This window comes from Dryas octopetala, chromosome 3, assembly GCF_963921425.1.
Source record: "Dryas octopetala chromosome 3, drDryOcto1.1, whole genome shotgun sequence".
NCBI lineage: Eukaryota > Viridiplantae > Streptophyta > Magnoliopsida > Rosales > Rosaceae > Dryas > Dryas octopetala.
Window position 1 is genome coordinate 5902373 of NC_141368.1, and position 17121 is coordinate 5919493.

At 35.5% G+C, this 17121-nt stretch overlaps 2 protein-coding genes across 2 annotated transcripts; one reads left to right on the forward strand and one right to left on the reverse strand.

The window, feature by feature from the left end:
- The first annotated feature begins 7096 nt into the window (after positions 1-7096).
- Positions 7097-8499, forward strand: LOC147290099 (uncharacterized). The gene is made up of 3 exons (XM_086234980.1): positions 7097-7117; positions 7593-8282; positions 8395-8499. The coding sequence occupies exons 1-3, from the start codon at positions 7097-7099 to the stop codon at positions 8497-8499; spliced, it is 816 nt and encodes a 271-aa protein (XP_086091106.1).
- A 6490-nt stretch (positions 8500-14989) lies between these two features.
- On the reverse strand, positions 14990-16050 carry LOC147290100 (uncharacterized). The gene is made up of 2 exons (XM_086238189.1): positions 15420-16050; positions 14990-15279 (listed from the first exon to the last, which is right to left on the reverse strand). Exons 1-2 carry the CDS (start codon positions 16038-16040, stop codon positions 15202-15204), a joined length of 699 nt encoding a protein of 232 aa, XP_086094315.1. The 5' UTR covers positions 16041-16050; the 3' UTR covers positions 14990-15201.
- Between the last annotated feature and the right edge of the window lie 1071 nt (positions 16051-17121).

Below are 17121 nucleotides of genomic sequence, written 5' to 3' on the forward strand. Positions count from 1 at the left end.
AAATTGCCCTTAGCTAGAGGACAGTGTGGCTGACATTGTTTGGGGACAGTTGGCTGCGATATATGGCCAAACATGCTTCTTGCTCTATCTGCATTGCACTGCCCTGCACTCAGGACTAAAGGCCTGCTCTCTATTTCTCTCTCACCCATGTGACCTTGCCCCTTTCACAAAGACACAACCCAACCACACACATTCTGATCGACCCACTCACCACAAACCACTCTCCACACACCACACATCACACACCAGGTTTTCTTTTTTGTTCAAAACCACACACCAGGATTTTAAAGCACATATCACTTAAGCACCTGACCTAAAAAAAAAAAACAAGTATTACAGTGTCAAGTGAACCCAAGAAAGATGTTCTCCTCCCTATCTAATGTTGTATTTTGTGTGTGGTATTTGTTCGTTGGAGAACTAATTTCCCTTCACTTTTTATTTAATTTCTATTTGGTTAAAATATCATCTCTCACTCTTGAATAATTTTATTGTATAGCTTCAATTTTTTTTTTTGGCCAGCTAGGGGTATAGCTTCAATTTTTAGTTAATAGGAAAATAATAATAATTATTAAGATAGTGGTATAAGTATCTTTTGAAATCAAAACAAGGCATGTTTGAAAGTCTAGCATATATGTGGCCAAAAAACAAAAGAAAGTCTAGCATATATAATATATATATATATATTAGTAACTTTTGAGGACACACACAAACAAATATGCAAAAAATAGACTACCGGCAGGTTTTTTTTTGGGTCAGGCTACTACCTGCAGGTTGTGAAGCCAAGAGAATGCAAGAATAAGGCGAAGACCTGCGATGGGGCATTGCTCCTTGGTTTGGGCGGGTGGGACCAGAACCCTGATGGGCATGATTGTAATTGTCTTTAAAAAAAGTTAAAACTTCGCTGCTAAGTGCTAACTAGGGGGTGGCAACTAAAAAAACAAGTCATTAAAGGGGGGTTTTGATAAGTTTTAATAAATCTGGAGGCTACAAATTAATTATAATCCTAATTGGGGGTTCTAAATTATTCACTGTAAAACTTATTATATTAGATGCATGCATCTTCATATAAACCTATAAAATTATAGTAATGTACACGACATAAAAAGAAAAGAAACAAAAATTCAAGACCTCATCTGCTTCAGGAGAGAATACTTCCAACATTACTCATATAAAGGAAAAAAATCTCAATTCAAAAATAAACATTCATCTAAGAGAAGCTTTAGAATGTCCATTCCATCAGTAGTACTTGACATTTTCATGCATGCTGCTTTTTCTCCCTTTTATCCTCAGGATAATATTTGTGAGAACTGATTTTGACTCTAATGAATAAGCAATGTCACACCCTGAAAGAAGGAAAACAAAAATAATGAATCATTAATCTCAATATGTTAAGTGGCCGTAGCAATATTATTGTGTGAAATTACTTGTTGATCAAGTATCACTACTATAATAGCCCACACTAGATTCTGTTATGGTCAGTGGAGTTATTTAATTTCTGCAATTTTTTTCAAAATAAATTTAAAAGAAATTGACATTTCGGATTTCTTTATGCAAATTGAAAGAAATTGACAAGTAATTAGTTCTTCATGGCCGGGCCGATTGGGTGAATTCCCTTTGGCTTTTATCATGTATGTAACGAAGTATTAATTGTACACAAGCAAATCTCGGAGGTACACAGTGGTGTTTCTTGCATTTGATTCGAGGTTGGCTAGCAGACCAGCAGGCGCAGTACTGTGCATTGCGTGTATCTGTGATGCTCCAGCTCACACAAAAAGACAGAAAAGTTTGGTTAATGGACAGCTAACAAAATATCCATCTTGCCCATGAAATACCGTACAGTTTTAGCAGCTATTTTAAAAACAGTCTCTCCCCTTTCCTTGTATCTCACTCTTTCACCTGCTCTCCACTCTCCGTCCAGCTCTATCACTAGCCATGGATGAATACCTTGTATGCTTCTTCATTCTCCCACTATTTCTTTTTAATATTTTCTTCATTGTCCTCCTATTTCCCTCAGTTGTAATTTGATGTTTCTGTTTACATATTCTGCAGCGTGTTCTGGATGCTTATTCCTTCCCTCCGGAAGCAGAACAACCATATACTTTTATGGTTGACAAAAAGAGAAAGAAAGTTCTGTGTTTGATAGCTCCTAAGAGTCTGATGGACAACATCATTGGGATTCTTAAGTTGCCAATAGCCACTCTCGTGAGGTTGAAACATCCGGATCAACAGCTTGGGGTTACTGAAACCATTTATCGGTTAGTTGAGAAGCTACCATTGCCGCTGCTTCAACTCAACGTCACAGGAGACATGCTACTGAATCTTAAGCCAGAGCGTGGTAGTCTTCACCACAACGTCTTGGGTGGTTCTGATAGGAGCATTCCCTCGTCTCCGGGGTCGATAATCAGCTTAAGTTTTACTATTGCAAACAATGCATGACGGACTTGGGCATGTGCTTCATGACCGAGTATGAGAACACGCTCTGTTTATCTTGCAAAAACTTGAACATAGCGTGTTCTCATACTCGGTCATGAAGCACATGCCCAAGTCCGTCATGCATTGTTTGCAATAGTAAAACTTAAGCTGATTATCGGACCCCGGAGACGAGGGAATGCTCTTATCAGAACCTTCCAAGACGTTGTGGTGAAGACTACCACGCTCTGGCTTAGGATTCAGTAGCATGTCTCCTTGCATACCAAGCTCACATCTCCTTCAATTACCAATTGCTAATTGCTAGTATTAAACAGCACCGTGCATACTTGCTTGCAGCACTATGCTACCTTTGATGAAAATTAATTTGTATTGCTTTCATCCTTCAATTAGTTTGTAGGCCAAGTATAGCTTCTAAACCACAAGTGCTAACTTAATGGTGTAAGGATTGCACTGTAAATTTTTTAAGTTACTCCAACATAAAGCTATCCTTTTCCTGTTTATCATCTCAAGTGCTAGGTCCACCTCTGTAATTATCAGTGCACTCTATGAGACAATTAATATTCCATCACAAATATTGAGTTAATTTTAATAAATCTTAATCCCCCCTCTGCTGCTATAAAATATATATTTTGTGAACAATTCTTGTGAAGAAAACTTTAATAGTTTAAAACCTTAAATAGAAGCGGAAAGACAAGTACATTACATTAAAATTTACTTGTTTAATGTCTTGATGAATGCAAGAAAACTTGTATCAGTATATTGGGAGGGAATTGAGGTATTTCATATTTGTGCTTGACCAAGCATATGGTACCTGGTGGTTGAATGCGGTGCATAATTGCTTTGCTTTCCATAAAGCCTAGTCTAACTTTTAACTTGTGTTTTTAGGTGGGCACCTGATTACCACGCTTTGGGATGCGGGCAACAAGATTGGGATTGCACTGGTGTTTTAGTTTTTTATTTTTAATTTCTTTTCGGATTGTCAAACTATATATGTGTTTTATTTACCTGTATTAGTACGTCTTTAATTTCGATCTATTTGGATTTTGAAACTAGCTATGTGTTTTAGTATGTCTTTAATTTCTATTCGGATTTTGAAATTAACTAGCTATATGTGTTTTCTTTACCTGTTTTAGTATACCATTGATTCATCATTAATTGATCAACAAATTAAAGAGGGTAGTTACGTACCACCACCAATAGGCAATAGGTGCCTTGGGTTTCAGCAGGGATTAGGTTGCATGTATCATGTATGTGTCGCTAAGACACTCTCGTAGAGTTTGCCTAAGCTACCAACCATGCCATATTCCTTAGAGAACAGCCTAATCACAGTGCCAACAAGCAAAGACAAAATAGCATTTACCTTGTGAGACAAAATAGCATTTTTCTTGCTCAACATGCCGTATCACATGTGGGTTTCAACATTTGCTTTGATGATTTGCCAAGTTGGCTAGCTTGTTGTAAGCCTGTAACTATACATTCTGATGCTTCTTGAATAAAGTTACAGTCTTCTTCTCAAAAAACCACAATTAAACACAACAATTAATGATAATAATGAGAACATGTGTAGCCTAGTTGGTAGTGGCCGGGTATTTGGTAGTGCGTTTTAGTTTACAATTTGTCAACAATTTACACTTATCCCGTGGGTTTGGGTACCCGCGGGTACCTACTCTATTAGGGTAGTGTGGGTATGGGTAATTGGGTAATGGGACGGGTATGGGTATACATGTTAATATTCGTATAAATAATGGGCGGGTATGAATAATATCCGTGGTTTACCCAAACCTTCTATTTTATTTTTTTTTTATCATTAAATTCAAGTATAATGAACTTGAAATTTAAATTTAAATTGCAATTAAACTACTGAATGAAAAAAAAAAAAAAAACAGAAAAAACATATGGATCAATTAAACTGAAAAACGTAAACTAATATAATGGATCAATTTTTTTTTTTTGTCGAAAACTAATGGATCAATTAAACTGTTGCAATATTTGATATATTGTAACATGATTGAAGTAGGGAGTGGAGAGAGGAGAGAGATATGTTAAATAATTGTAATGGACTCGATTGTTCATATAATATGTAAGAGCTGATCTTTATAAAAAAAAAACTAGAATTAGAACCCAAAAAAATTGGAATGGTGGGTTTTTGGGTTGGGTTTGGGTAACTCATTACTTTGGTGGGGCGGGTAAGGGTAATACCCATTATACTATGAGGTGGGTATGGGTTTGACAAATTTTTTGCGGAATGAATTTGGTTTTGTGGGTATCTACCCGCTGGGTCAAATGGTCATCTCTAGTTCCAATGTTCAACTGAACCCATGAAATTGTGTTTAATTAGTTAAGTAAAATAAATCATTTATAGACTTATAGTCTCTCTGGTCTGTCATTTTAATTCAATATGAAATTGTTCATATATAATTCAAACTAAATAATATGATACTAAATTGAATCCACCAAATTAGGCCTGCCCAAATGGAAGGAAATAGAAAGATAGACCAACTCATAATAATAGACGGTCTGTCAAACCCAGTCCAAAATAACTAATTAACAACTCTATGCAATAATGCTTATTATCTAGTTCAAAACAACATTAATGTAAATTTAGGACCTCCAAACAAGAATGTGAAATAATAGGGATTCTAACTCATCATAGGCAAAGCCTCATGCATTGAAAGACGCTCCAAAATGTAATTCCCACTTGAGGTGCAAACCTTAGATCTCTATGTTGTTTTTCTCTCAAGGAAGACCTCGGTGAGAACTGATTCGTCTGCAACAATGCCTTCAACAATTTCAATCCCTAAGAATCAAAACAATTAAATAAGAGCATTAATTTGAATAAGATAACAATAGCATTGTGTCAAGTATTACTTGATGCGAAAAAAATCCCAAAATTATTTATCCAAATAGAATTTCCTTTTGAGAAAATGGCATATCCAAATGGTCAATGACTCAAAACAAACATTGCTTCATCACAAAAATTGAAATCTATACATGGGCATTTTAAATCAATAAGATTTAAAATGAAACTTCAATGTTACGTTCTCACCTCATTCTTGCAGACAAAAACCACTTTTTCTTCGAGATCACCAACTTTTTCAACCAGTGAAATTCTTAAGCACGGCTATAACTGAATTGAAAGACACAGACTTAATTGCTTCACTTCCAGATCATCCATTAACATGTATTTAAAAGCATCATCCACAAACCCCACAAACCCTTCCATGCCAGAATTGTTTCCAGCGTTAATAGCCGGTGGAGAACCACATTTAACTTCGAGAGACATATCCTCGCAGCAATGTGGACAAATGGCGCTAGGGTCGTGGGCAACACAAGTCTTATGGTGGTGACAGACATAGGACTTTTTAGATTTTGATGCTTGTTGATCAATAATATAATTTTTAATCCACAGAGGAAAGTTAATTTTAGCTGCATCAACTACAGCTTTGGGTTTCAAAAGGTCGTTGGGGTCAACTTTGGGTAGCATGTGCTTCAACTTGTGAAGATTTTCAACGCTGCCATAAAGTTTGCCCAATCTGCAATCTTTAAGCAAGCTATCTTTAGCGACGATGCCAATCAAAGTGCCAAGAGGAAAAGATAGAAGACTGAAGAGAAAGTCCACAAAGTCCTTGTTTGCTTCAGCAAACAAAACTTTGTGGCTCTTTGTGTCAATTACGAGCACCAACTTATAGCAAACACTTTTGGTAATTTCCATTTTTGCTGTGAAAACTACTCAGTCCATTGATTCTATAGTGTTATAGGCTTGTGATCACCATGGCTCTAGATAATGTTAGCTTGAATTCTTAATGCATGCTTATCTCATCACTCATTAGTTGTTCGGATATTGTGGCGGTGTTAAATGAAGTAGTTATTACCAGTTTATCATTATCTTCTGCATTTTTTCAAGGAACTATTGTTGATTTTATCTTTTTATATATCTTTTTTTTTTTTTAATCTGAACTATTCAACGATTCTATAGTGTTATAGGCTTTGTAAAATAACGATTCTAGATAATGTTAACTTGAATTGTTAATGCATGTTTATCTCATCACTCATTAGTTGTTCGAATTTTGTGGCGGTATTAGATGAATGTAGTTATAACTAATTTATTATTATCTTATACATTTTTTTTTAATCTGAAATTTTGTTGAATTTAATTGTAACACAATCAAAACAAAACAAAACAAAAAAAAAATTGTAACACAATCTACAATCATTATGTTGGACCGAGAAAACATTATTTTATAAAAACAAAAAATGTGAGCATATATATAAGTATGATAAATATGGATCATTAGATTGTAAGATTTTAATAATTTGCAATCTAATGACTCACATTTCTCACGTATGGTTTTGGACTAAAAGTTCAATTTAGTGATAATAATTTAACCCAATCATGCATGACATATGGGTCTAGCTTGGAGTAGCATGTGACAACAATTACTCTTCACTCTCCAGTTCAAAATAACAATGTAAAAACATAAGGAATTCCAATTCAGAAAAAAACAAAAAACTCATGCATATATATAGAGATCCAAAATGTAAATTAATTAATTTCCACTTGAGGTGCAAAGTTCACCTAAGATACTTATCACTATCACTTAGGATCTCCTCAAAATCAGTACGTACGCTTATTATCATCATGTGCTAACTTGGTTGGTTTATCAGCATGGATGATATCTCTCAAGAGGTATGCACAACCTTAATTTTTTCCTTCTTTTCCATACATCTTCTTTTATATTTCTTAAGTTGGTTCCTCATATTACACAGCTATGTTTTTTTTTTTTTTTTTAACTTAGTTGTTAATTTCCATACATCTTTTTTATACGTCCTTTGGGTATTTTGTAACCCGGTTCCTTTGTTTTTTTTTTTTTTATATTAATTTTTTTACTTCTTTCATACATCTTTTGTATTTTCTTGATTGATTTTGGGTTTTTTTTCTTATGATTTTTTGTAGTTTTGATTCTTAACTTGGTTCCTCAATACGTTGTAATCCACTTTCTTTAATTTCTTCTTCTTTTTTCCTACTTTCATACATCTTTTATACTTTTTTGATTGCTTTTGGGTTTTTTTTTTGTAGTTTTGATTGTTGAGGTTCCTCTGTAGGTTTGTAACCCAGGTTTGTTGCTGTAAAAAAATAATTTTTTTTTTTGCATATCATGTAGACTGCTCAGCCCGTTGAGCAACCACAAGCATACCGTTTCTGGGTAGACAAGAAGAACAAAAAAGTTATCTACTTGGAAGCATCAAAGAGTCTTGTTGACAATATCTATGGAATTCTTAGCTTGCCCATGGGTTTTGTTCTTAAGCTAGTGAATCCGGACTACATTGGCCCAATTGAAAATATATATAAGAGCATTAACAGTCTACAAGAACAGTTCATGCAAGTTGATGTTAAAAAGGATATTCTGCTGAACCCTAAGCCAGCAGTTTGGCCTCACCACCACGTGTTAGTTAAAACGAACAGAAGTGATACAAGTGGTAGTTTGAAACTAAGTAGTCATAGAAATTGGCTGGGGATGAATCTCTCATATGAGCTTAACATTTACTACTGTGAGGTATGCATGTCAAAGGGCCTTTGCATTGTGAATAAGCAATTCAAGAAGCCATGTTTAAATTGCAGTAATCCTGTTACTGGGACTGTAACCACTATTGAAACACCTGATCAAAAGCAACTACCCCAAGGAGTAGGCTATGTAACTTCACTGAATTATTATGTGACTGACGATCTTCGGATACATGCTTTGTTAACCTCCGATCAATCCATGCGCTTGGCTAAGAAATGCTCTGCGGATCCGAATTTCATCTCGGCCAATATTGAATATTTGTATATCAATATGACTGAAAGAGAAGTGGTATGAATAATATATATATATATATATCTATTCTTGTATTGTTCTTTTTGGTTTTTCTTTTTCCTTCCTATCTCATTTTTACATTTTTTGCTTTATTATCTTAATTACTTAGATCTTGGCAATTCTCCGAGGCAGTCTCCAGCGGTCAAACCAGGTTCTTACACATGCCTTTCTTAAGGAGAAGATGAAGTTACCTGTAAATTTCGATTGGTTATAGAACGTGTGGCCCACAAGTTCTGTCGAATGATCAATAATTTCAAACTTCTTTCTATGGCTAGCTACTTGATTTGTGCAGGCCTGATGGTAGAAGGAAGCAGCTGTTTGGCCGAAAAAAAGAAAGAAGGAGCTGAACACCTGACTATGTTTGTGTGTGTTTTTTTTATTTGGACCCTGCCATTTTTTTGGTAGTATGCAACTATGCACTATTTTGGTACTAAAGTTTGGTTTTCTTTAATTTGTATTCAGATTTCGGAATTATATTTGTTTTTCCCCCTATATCTGTGATCGATTGAATGTACGTTGAAGATAACGTCATGATCAATGCACAGCTTGAATTCTAAATGTTTATCTCATTGCTTATTTTTATGACGAAGTATGAAGTAGTCATTAATCATTATATAATATGATGATTACTTGACGTTTTGGAAATATTATTGCGATATTATTCTACCGGCGCCGATCGAATAACACCACCTCCACCACTGCCAATCAACACCACCTCTACCAACGCTAATCAACACCACCTCCACTGGCGCCGATCAACACCACCTCCACTAGATGCATCAAGTCGTCCACTCAAAAAGAACGGACATGGATCGGTGAGGCTGAAACGTCAAGACATACCCAAATATATAGGGAATAGAAACAGAGTTCAACGTACAGGCTTGGTGAATAAATCAAAGTCAAATATTAATTGCTCATGAATGAATATTTAGTTCTGCGAGCGACCTTAGCATAATGTGTATTCATTTAAGTTAATCTCATATTATTTACAACTTACCTTGCATTATCGGATATTTATCATTAATATTAACTGATATATTTATTTCTTAAAGCTTATGCGCAAATTTAACCCCATCCTCACCCTTCAAGAATTTAGGAAGCCACTAAGCAGAATCTTTAAAAATGCGTTTGAGAATGTCATTGTAGTGGACTTAAATAAAACCAGTATCTTGGGCTATATATAGAAGCTTGGCCAGTCCATTTAAAGTCATCAAATAGAGTACAACGAGACGAAGAATACTTTAAAAGCTTATTACCACTTTTCTCCCTGACATTGCAACGAAGTCTTAATTTACCACCTAATAGTACACATGGTGTTCCAATGTGCCAATTCAGCTCAATTTTGTCTTAAGTACTTCTGTTAACCTTGCTGATGTGGTAGGGCATATTGGTCATTTCAACCAATCGGACCACTCAACACCCCTCATTTTGCCACATGTACCAAAATGGGACCCACCCCTTTAATTTAATACAAAACTTAAAAAAAAAAGTTTAATTTACCTATAATGTTTTTTTTAATTAATCAATTATTGTTTATGAGATTTGAAGTCAAGATCTACTCTGACCAAGGGAGACTAAATATCATTTACTATACCAAATAGCCATTAGTATCATAACCTATATTATTGGTTAATTTGGTTTCCAACCTTATTTAGATTATCTGAGAAACGACTTGAGAGGGTAAAACTTGGGAACCGTAAAAACATGACTTGTAATGTTATTAAGTACAATTTGAAATGCACCAAGGGTTTAAACATTTAAAATCTTTCCAGTTACAAACTAAAATTATCAAGGAACGACTTAAGATGCCCTAAAGAATGACTTGAGAAACTCTAAAATATGACTTGAGAATCGTCAAAACATAACTTGAAATGTCATTAGGTAAAATTTGAAATGCACCAAGGGTATAAATATTTAAAATCCCTCGAGTTACGAACTGAAATTCTCAAGGAACGACTTCATATGCTTTAAGGAACAACTTGAGAAACTCTAGTGTATGACTTGAAACCGTTAAAACATGACTTGAAATGTCAATAAGTACAATTTTAAATGCACCAAGAGTTTAAACAATTAACATCCTTCAAGTTACAAACTGAAATTCTTAAGTAACGACTTGAGATGCCCTACGGAACGACTTGAGAAACTCTAGGATATGACTTGAGAACCGTCAAAACATGACTTAGAATGTCACTAGGTACAATTTGAAATGCATCAAGGGTATAAACATTTAAAATCCCTCGAATTATGAACTAAAATTCTCAAGGAACGACTTTGGATACCTTAAGGAACGAGTTGAAAAACTGTAGGGTATGACTTGGGAAATGTCAAAACATGACTTGAAATATCACTAGGTACAATTTCAAATGCACCAAGAGTATTCACATTTAAAATCCCTCAAATTACGAAATGAAATTCTAAAGGAACGACTTGGGATGCCCTAAGCAACGACTTGAGATTTCCTAAGCAACGACTTGATAAACTCTAGCGTATGACTAGGGAAACGTCAAAACATGACTTGGAATGTCACTAGGTACAATTTGAAATGCACTAAGGGTATAAATATTTAAAATCTTTCGAGTTATGAACTGAAATTCTCAAGGAACGACTTGAGATACCCTAAGGAACAACTTGAGAAACTCTAGGGTAAGACTTGGGAACCGTAAAAACATGATTTGGAATGTTATTAGGTACAATTTGAAATGCACCAAGGGTTTAAACATTTAAAATCCTTCTAGTTATGAACTAAAATTCTCAAGGAACGACTTAGGATGCTCGAAGGAACGACTTCAGATGCACTAAGGAATGACTTGAGAAACTCTAGAGTATGACTTGAGAATCGTCGAAACATGACTTGAAATGTCACTAGGTACAATTTGAAATGCACCAAGGGTAGAAATATTTAAAATTCCTCGAGTTACGAACTGAAATTCTCAAGGAACGACTTTGGATGCCCTAAGGAACGACTTCAGATGCTCTAAAGAACGACTTAAGAAACTCTAGGGTATGACTTGAAACTGTTAAAACATGACTTGGAATGTCAACAAGTACAATTTTAAATGCACCAAGGGTTTAAACATTTAAAATCCTTCAAGTTACGAATTGAAATTCTAAATGAACGATTTAAGATGCCCTAAGGAACGACTTTAGAAACTCTAGGGTATGACTTGGGAAACGTCAAAACATGACTTGGAAGGTCATTAGCTAAGTAAAATTTGAATTGCACAAAGAGTATAAACATTTGTTCGTATGATTAATCATCTGGAACATAACGACAAGCCATATAAGGCTTAGCATCATGTTGTTTGGGCCTAAGCAAAGGTTTTCCTAGGCCCAAAGACTAAGCCCCTCCTAGGCTCCTAGGCCCAAAGACTAAGCCCTTCCTGAGCTCCTGGGCTCCTGGGCTCCTAGCTCATGACCTCCTAGGCTTCGGCCCCCTAGGCTCCGGCCTCCTAGGCCCTGACCTCCCAAGTTTCGACCTCCCTAGGCTCCGGCCTCCTAGGTCCTGACCTCCTAAGTTATGGTCTCCCAAGCTCCAGCCTCCTAGGCCCCGATCCGTGTCAACTCATTCGGATCCTCGAAACAGGTGACACGTGGCTCCTACAGTGCGAATCGTTACAAGGGACACGTGTCATCACCGGATTGGTTGACACTCTTCCAAAAGTACTATAAAAGAGATACTTTCTTGTCAGAAAAGGAGATTCAATCAATATTATATTATTCACTCACTCTGCTTAGAGATTCTCTTGACACTGACTTGAGCGTCGGAGGAGGTTCGACCAGTATCACACCGGTGCCATTCCCGGTCACTTTTGTGTGTTTGCGCAGGGTGCTTCGGATATTACGTTTTCACCACTATCTATTAGTCGGACCCAAATACCCGTTCCTATTCCACTTCGACGTGGCATCCTCTCAGTGGGAGGTCAAAGGGTCCACGTGGTTTGACTCGACGTTGACTGCTCTACCATTTTTGAGCATCAACAACATTTAAAATCTCTCGTATTACGAATTGAAAATCTCAAGGAACGACTTGGGATGCCCTAAGGAACGACTTCAGATGTCATAAGGAAAAACTTGAGAAACTCAAGGTTGAACCAACAAAACATGACATGCAATGTCACGAGTTACAATTTGAAATGCACTAATGGTATAAACATTTAAAATCTTTCGAGTTACGAACTGAAATTCTCAAGAAACGACTTGGAATGCCCTAAGGAACGACTTGAGAAACTCTAGGGTAAGACTTGGGAACCGTAAAAGCATGACTTGGGATGTTACTAAGTACAATTTGAAATGCACCAAGGATTTAAACATTTAAAATCTTTCCAATTATGAACTAAAATTCTCACGGAACGACAAATATGCCCGAAGGAACGACTTCAGATACCCTAAGGAATGACTTGAGAAACTCTAAGGTATGACTTGAGAATCGTCAAAACATGACTTGAAATGTCACTAGGTACAATTTGAAATGCACCAAGGATATAAATATTTAAAATTCTTCGAGTTACAAACTAAAATTCTCAAGGAACAACTCGGGATGTCTTAAAGAACGACTTCAGATACTCGAAGGAACGACTTGAGAAACTCTAGGGTATGACTTAAAACCGTTAAAACATGACTTGAAATGTCGATAAGTACAATTTGAAATGTACCAAAGGTTTAAACATTTAAAATCATTCCAGTTACGAACTGAAATTTTCAAATAACGACTTGAGATGTCATAAAAATGACTTGAGAAACTCTAGGGTATGACTTGGGAACCGTCAAAACATGACTTGAAATGTCACTAGGTATAATTTGAAATGCACCAAGGGTATAAACATTTAAAATCCATCGAATTATGAACTAAAATTATCAAGGAACGACTTTGGATGCCTAAAGGAACGACTTAAGATTCCCTAAGGAACGAGTGGAGAAACTGTAGGGTATGACTTGGGAAACGTCAAAACATGACTTGAAATATCACTAGGTACAATTTAAAATGCACCAAGGGCATTCACATTTAAAATCTCTCGAATTACGAACTGAAATTATCAAGGAAGGACTTAAAATTTTCTAAATAACGACTTGAGAAACTCTAGGGTATGACTTGGGAAACGTCAAAACTTGACTTGAAATATCACTAGAACTAGAAAGCAAAAAAACCCACTTTATCAAAAGCCACGCTGCCACGGGATTCAGCATTGGGCCCACATCCATTATCTTTTTTTTTTTTTCAAAATGATGGAGATCTCTTCAAAAAGTTGATACTAGGATTTTTTTTTTTTTTTTAAGCAAAACTATCCCAATTTTTTTTGGGTCCGAAACAGTTCCACTTTATTAAAAGTTAAGACAAGAAAGCAAAAGAACCCCACTTTATTAAAAGTTAGGACAAGAAAGCAAAAGAACCCCACTTTATTAAAAGTTAATTAGGGCCAGAAACAAAAGAACCCCACTTTATCAAAAGTTAGTTAGGACCAGAAAGCAAAAGAACCCCATTTTATCAAGAGTAGGAAGAAGAAAGCAAAACAATCCAACTTCATTTAAAGTATGGATTAGCAAACACGACAAGGTGCCTAAGATCTAGATTCCATGGAATAGTGAATGTAGCAAAAATATCAGACCTCAAACAGTAAGACCAGATCTGGAACTGAAGCTACTCTAGTCCTCCACCACCCAAATCAGCTTGTGGACAAGTAGATGCTGCTTTCCTGCCAGGGACGACTTTTGTGAGAATTGACTTTGAGTCCAACAAATAAATTCAACGATGCCTTAAGCGATTTCACACCCTAAAAACAACCAAAACAACAATAATCATCCTTCTCAATATATTGGCACTAGCATTCTCTCAAGAAAAAAATAATAATATGACAATGTACTTAATCATGTTTGCTAAGAAGGAAAATGTCCAAGAAAATTACAGAGAACAGAGAAAATGAGTGAAAGTATTTAGTAAATTGTGAATTGAATTTCTTAGAAAGAATTAGATTACAGGAAATGAAATATATATATATATATATATATATCTTAGCCTCTTTCTCTCTCAGCTGTACACGCCTAACTACTTAACAGCATCTAACAATCACAACAGACCTAGCCTAACTAATCAAGATGATGTGGCAGAGCACAGCTGGCAATTACAAACAATTAAGAAAATAATAAATTCTATTTTGTTATTTTTAACTAGTCTTAACAAATCATACACATTGTCATTTGGGAGAATTTATAACACTACATTGGCATGTCGTAAGATATCACCATATCACACAATAAATTCAAACCCATTCAACAACATATTACTTATAAAAACAAAAAAAAAGTTTCCCTAATCATTTAATTTTATCTGGTTTATTAATTGTGTGGGACAAACTCATCGTTCAAAAACCAATTTTAATATTTTAATGAGGGGAGAAAGTAAAAATGGTCCAAAATACATAGATAATTAACAGATTTCAAGGATCGAGGACAAAATCCCCAACAGCTAGAATATTTTAGGCGAAATGCCGAATCTATGCGAGCTGAGTCATCACGATTCACAATCACACCCTATCACTTTGTTCTCTAGTGAAGATTCTGACATATATCTGTTTTAAGAGTAGGTTGTACGTTAAATCATCATATATGAGTATATATCAACGCACATATGTACTGGCTAGCTAAGAGTACTCATCATATATACTCATCAACGCATTTATATACTCCCATCAAAGTAGATATTAGAAATTTCCCAGTATGGACAACGTACATTCCATTTCAGTTACATAGATTGAAAATAGGGTTCTTCAGATACGGCAACAATTTGAGAGAGGACATAAGACTCAAAACAACAAAGCACAGCAAAATTACGTACTAATTCCACTTCAAAAGCAAATATATTCCACACAAGTACTCCAAAATAACATTTCCACTAAATCAGACAAAAAATCCTAAATCTTCATCATGCAGCTTTCTTCCCAAGGAAAACATTGGTGAGAACCGAACTAGATTGCAAAGATTCCTTCAACAAACTTAAACCCTGAAAGAAAACACAATAAATGATCATTTAGGATAATATATAGAACAGTGTACATGTATCCTCAGATCGATGTCTGAGTGAACATTAACATTTACAGTTCACCAAGTTGAGATCGAGAAATGTAATATTTGATTTCAGACCTCTTGCATGCCAAGAGCAACCACCTTCTCTTCGAGTGCTCCAATATCCTTAACACTGAACTTGTTGAGCATAGCAATGCTCGAAATGGTAGACATGGGCTTCACTTCCAAGTTGTCCATGATCATGTATGTAACAACTCCCTTGACATACCCTCCCTCGCTGGACGTTCCTCCAGTGGGTGCAGGTGGAGCAACATAAGTCTTTTGGTCGGACATGGTACTGCATGCGCAAGATGGACAAACAGCATTAGACCCATCGGACACATATTCGTTGTGACCATAACGACAAGCATAGAAAACCTTAGCACTAGAGCTTTCGTTGGTCAACAAATGAAGGATGTTAGCGCCAGCAACAGCTGACTTGGGTTTCAGCAGGGAGTCCTTGTTAAGGTTGGGTTGCAAGTACGTGTCATTGAGATCTTCAACACTCTCATAGAGTTTGCCTAAGCAACCAACCATGTTGTCCTTTGAGAGGAGGTTAACGACAGTGCTAACAGGCAAAGAAAGAAGGGTGAAAAGGAAATCAACAACCTCTTTGCTTGCTTCGGCAAACAGGACTTTTTGACCCTTTGTGTCGATTAGGAGCTTCAAACTCACACTAGTGTTGTTGGAGGTTGCCATATTGACGTAGTGAAGACTGAGGAAGAGGATAGCTAGCTTAGGCATGTCCCTTAAAATTGAAGACTATTTATAGGCTTACTGGAAATTCTTAATTAATTTTAATATTATTCAACTTGAACATCACCTTTAATGGAATTTGAAAATTACAATAAAATCATAAAACTACCACTCAAAACGTTGCTAAATTCAAAAGCGAAGAAGGTGGAGGGCCAAGTAATGAATTGCTTATATCTTGGGAGTTGGGTCCTGGGTCAGCCATCCAGTACAGAGTGTCAAGTAATACCAATATATATGGGGAATAGAAACAGAGTACGTTCAACAGATAGAGTAAATGAATTAAGGACAAGATAATTAATTAATTGCCCATATATATTTGCTTTTCGTTGCTGAAGCCTGAAGGTCAAGGTAATATGTATTTGGTCAAGATAATGTGTATTTACTATCTACAAGACTACAACTTACATTATCATTATCTGGTTATCAATTTAAAAATTATTAACCTATTAGCTTTATTTGCTATATTTCCTAATTCGATCGTTTTGTTTCTTCATATTATATATATATAGTTAATTTGGTCAAGAAAGAGACTGGGGAGAAGGAAGATAGCTCGGCATGTAAGTCTTGTATAAAGACCTATATAGGAACTCAAAGACGACCTTAAAATTAAAAAAATACCACAAATATTTGCTAAGTTTAAAAATGCAAATTAATGTGTGCACGCGCATAGGGGTTTCAAGTAATGAGCAGATTAATTATCTCATCCTCATCTACACATTTGAATTCAAGAGATAAAGCTAATGATCATCAAGCTCGGGTTCAATGAATAGATCAAGTTCCAGCTGTTAGATGATATATATTAGCTATATATATATATATATATGTTAATAATACAAGACAAATTTGGAAAATTAACCCAAATTTAAGTCAATTAAAAAAAAAAATTTGTTTTAATTTTAAAAATTTAGTGCTCGAACTTTTGGGTCAAAATTTTAAAAATTTTGAAAAAAGATTAAAATTCAGCTTTAATAAAAATCAAATATGGTTAGTTTTCTAAATTTCTCATAATACAATAATAAATGCA

Excerpts from the sequence above, each read along its gene's own strand:
- LOC147290099 (XM_086234980.1), top strand. The coding sequence starts at position 7,097 with ATGGATGATATCTCTCAAGAG. Across the intron at positions 7,118-7,592 it reads TGGATGATATCTCTCAAGAG|ACTGCTCAGCCCGTTGAGCA; the intron begins GTATGCACAACC and ends CATATCATGTAG. Across the intron at positions 8,283-8,394 it reads ATATGACTGAAAGAGAAGTG|ATCTTGGCAATTCTCCGAGG; the intron begins GTATGAATAATA and ends TTAATTACTTAG.
- LOC147290100 (XM_086238189.1), bottom strand. The coding sequence starts at position 16,040 with ATGGCAACCTCCAACAACACTAGTGTGAGTTTGAAGCTCCTAATCGAC. Across the intron at positions 15,280-15,419 it reads TTGCTCTTGGCATGCAAGAG|GGTTTAAGTTTGTTGAAGGA; the intron begins GTCTGAAATCAA and ends GTTTTCTTTCAG.